Genomic DNA, 3,429 nt, shown 5'->3' with positions numbered 1-3,429 from the left:
GATAGGTCTGTGGGACACTGCTCAGGGAGATCTTTAAATTGGTAAAAGGGGAAAGGTTTTCTTTGAGACAGGGTCTCATGTAGTCCAAGAAGGCCTCAGATAACGGTAGCTGAGATCGACTTTGAACCCGGGGTCCCCCTGCTTCCAGGTTCCTAATACTGGTATCACAGACAGGGATGGCCATGCCTGGCAACCTTCCCTACACACACCTCACTCTCCCAACGGCCACCATTATATTCTTCCTTTATTGGCTGTCCTTGTATAATACAAATCTGCAAGTTTAGATACAAAAAAAATCTGGAAATAAAAGATAGAAAAGTACCCGCCAGGCACCCCTTCCTCCTCTTCTGGGACCCCTCCCCAGCGGGCACCGACATGAGGTAACTGAGCATCTTTGTCCCTCCCCCCTCCCCCTCTCCTGGGTAACCAGTCGGGCCCCACCCCGTGAGACCTCGGCCCTACGGAAGACATGGTCCCCGAATGGGGGAGGGGGACTGGGCAAGCACAGCATTGGCAGTGAACGCAGCGTGGGCAGAGGGGAAGCCCTTGGCTTGTGCTGTATGTACGGGGCGGGGAGGGGATGACCAGGCTTGAGGTGGGCCGGGGAGCGCCCCTAAGTGGACATCCCTCCTCCATCCTGCCCAACACTGAAAGGTGGAAGGGCAACAGAAACTGGGGAAAGTAGCTTGAACCGAGGGCATTCCGTATCTGGGACTGGGAAGGGGCATCGCCAGCCTAAGTCCGGCAGTGAAATGGTTCCCTTAGCCAGGCTGGGTCCATCCCTGAATTCCATCTTGGCGCATCCTAGGCATCACAATATTGGTTCTGTAGTGGTTTGTGAGGGGTGGCAGAGAGAAGGGCTTAGAGGGTGTGGTGAGGGGCGCAGCCCGGGGAGCAGCAATAGGGGAGAGGCTGGGCCTCCCCTCCTGAGTGTGGTGCACCTGGGGCTGATGAAGTGGGCGCAGGGCAACATGGGCTACAGTTCAATCTCGAAGGTCTTCTGCAAGTCACCAGAGAAGGGGTTAGAGGGCTTCTCCACAGCGGGTTTGCCTTCTAATGCTGCCCATTGGGCCTCAAAGGGGTCCAACTCAGGGGCTGGGGCAGGCGCTGGCTCTGGGGGCCAAGGCGCCCCATTGGGGCGTGGACGGGCCTGGCCACCAGGGGCGCTGGGTGCAGCAGGTGGGGGGAAGGCCCCGGCTTTTCCAAGCAGTGTGGCAGGTTGGGGCTGGAGCTGGGCAGCTGAGCAGAAGGCATTGGCCACCATCTGTGAAGGTGTGATGCCCACCACTGGCACGCGGGGCATGGGTGGATAACCCAGGCCTGGGTAGGCGGGCACGAATGGAGGCTGCATGTGTGCGGGTGGCAAGAACACAGCCACCTGGGCAGCTGCAGTGTCAAAGGGCCCCACGGGGGCAGAAAAGGGTGGAAGAGTGGGGGCCATGGTGGGCATTGGTGGCACGGAGGCTGCTTGCTGCTGCTGCTGCTGCTGCTGCTGCTGTTGCTGCTGTTGTTGTTGCTGCTGCTGCTGCGCTTTAGCCACTTGGGACACTTCCTCCAGCCATCGCTCAGCCTCTGAAGGTGTCCGCTTGTGCCCAGGCTGGAAGGCAGCTGCAGGGGGTACAGAGGGCTCGCCCCAGGCAGAAGTTCCTGGAGAGAGGCAAGTGAAAAGTATAGGTTGCCACGAAGAAACTCAGGAGTCAGGGTGGCTTGGGGACCAAAGCCTTGGTTCCACAGCAAGACCGTCTGTGAATACCAGCTCAGTCCTGCCCCACTGTCCAGATGACTTCACCTTAACTCAGCAGGTTTGCAGAGGGGAGAAAGGACAGTTCGGAGACTCTACAGCCCTTGATGGATCTAAACAGATCAACACACTACACCCACAGCCCAATGTCCTTCCCCTGCCAGCCCTGAGTGTGCTGCTAATGATAACCATGGGGAGGGGGGGGCTGGAGAGATGCCTCAGAAGTTAAGAGTACTGGCTGTTCTTCAAGAGATCCCGAGTTCAATTCCCAGCAACCACATGGTGGCTCACAACCATCTGTAATGAGATTTGGTGCCCTCTTCTGGCCTGCAGGCATACATGCAGGCAGAACACTGGATAAATAATAAATAATTTTTTAAAAAAGATTTGCCTTAATTCTAGCATGTCTGGCACTTTTTCCAGAGGCTAAGATTCTACGATGCACTCGTCTTTCTCAGACTACCCAATACAGGAAGATCTCACTGCCTTGAATTTGTATCTTGTTAAGGTTGTGGGGGCACATTTTTAATGTTTGAGATTCAGAGAAACTTCAGAGTTCGGAGAAGCCCCTGGCTCTCAGGTGATCTGTTGTTCTCAAATGATCGTGTGGCTCTGAGGCAATCCCATGGTTCTCAAATGATCCAACAGCACAATGACAATACAAGTTTCTGGGGCAATCCCATGCCTCTAAGTCTAAGCTCATCCCACAGTCCAAAGGCAATATAATGGCTCTAAAGTAATCCCGTGGCTCTGAGACAATACACGGTTCTAAGATTCTTGCTCTGAACCATCCATCCCTAGGATTCCCAAGGTGGCCCTTCAGGTGCAAAGGAACACAAGAGAGCCACTGGAGAGTGGCGGCCCGGGGGAGGGCTGCTCCTACCTGTTGTGGCAGATGGTGGCCCTGACGCTGGCACTCCAGCACTGGCAAAGGATGAACTGATCTGCGTGCACAGAGCATTGATGCCATCACTGTCACTGGCACCAGGAGGCTCCATCTCAGGCACTGTGAGGTTACAGAACGGCAGAGATGAGCAAACAGCTTCTGGCCTGCCGCAAGCTGCCTTTCCTCTGTGTCCTCAGGACCCCCGCATGACCTAGTCTTTGTTTCCAGAGGTATGCAGGGCACTAGGTGACCATGGCCACTAAAATAACTGTGCACATGGATGTGTGTGACCAGAGAGTGGAGCGACAAGAGCCAGTATGTGGCATCAGGTAACTGACGGTCACAGAGGCCCCAAACCAGGATCTCAAGATCTAAGTGATGGCATCCGCAAGCGCTGAAAACTACCCATGTGCATTAACTAAATAGTGCACTCTGCCAGACGTACAGCAGATGCACGGAGGATCTGCATCCAGTCTGAAGGAATGCACACTGGCCACGTGGATGCTCGCTGGCTGGGGGGTCATATGTTCTACTTTGGGGGTCCCTGGTCACCCCTCCTGGCCTCGCTCGACACAGAACAGGCATGGGGGTCCCATACGAGCCTGGGAGGAACAAAGGCACGGTTTAGAGAAGCCACAGCCTGGCACGTGTGGAGAGCAACGGCTCTCTATGCTGTCTTCAAGGGCACAAGGTGAGTGTGACGTCGTCTCTACATCAATTTCCTTAATAACTGCATGTGTTCGTCCAACAAGGCAAGGCAGGGTCTGAGGGTGTGGTTTCCAAGAGTGATGGAGGTTGAGGT

General features: G+C 55.3%; 1 protein-coding gene across 2 annotated transcripts in view; it reads right to left on the bottom strand.

Moving 5' to 3' along the window:
• Positions 1 to 231: 231 nt before the first annotated feature.
• Positions 232 to 3,429, bottom strand: part of Numbl (NUMB like, endocytic adaptor protein) — a 21,615-nt gene continuing 18,417 nt past the window's right edge. For both annotated transcript variants that reach the window (XM_026778239.1, XM_005371585.2), the window contains exons 9-10: positions 2,625 to 2,747; positions 232 to 1,647 (exon numbers count right to left, since the gene is read on the bottom strand). In XM_026778239.1, coding sequence (XP_026634040.1) covers positions 977 to 1,647; positions 2,625 to 2,747 — 794 coding nt within the window. In that variant the 3' untranslated portion in view covers positions 232 to 976. The remainder of the gene's footprint in view (positions 1,648 to 2,624; positions 2,748 to 3,429) is intronic.

This window comes from Microtus ochrogaster, unplaced genomic scaffold (assembly GCF_000317375.1).
Source record: "Microtus ochrogaster isolate Prairie Vole_2 unplaced genomic scaffold, MicOch1.0 UNK115, whole genome shotgun sequence".
In the NCBI taxonomy this organism is placed as follows: Eukaryota; Metazoa; Chordata; class Mammalia; order Rodentia; family Cricetidae; genus Microtus; species Microtus ochrogaster.
Note: the sequence above shows the minus strand (reverse complement) of the source record. Positions and strands in the feature narration are given on the sequence as shown.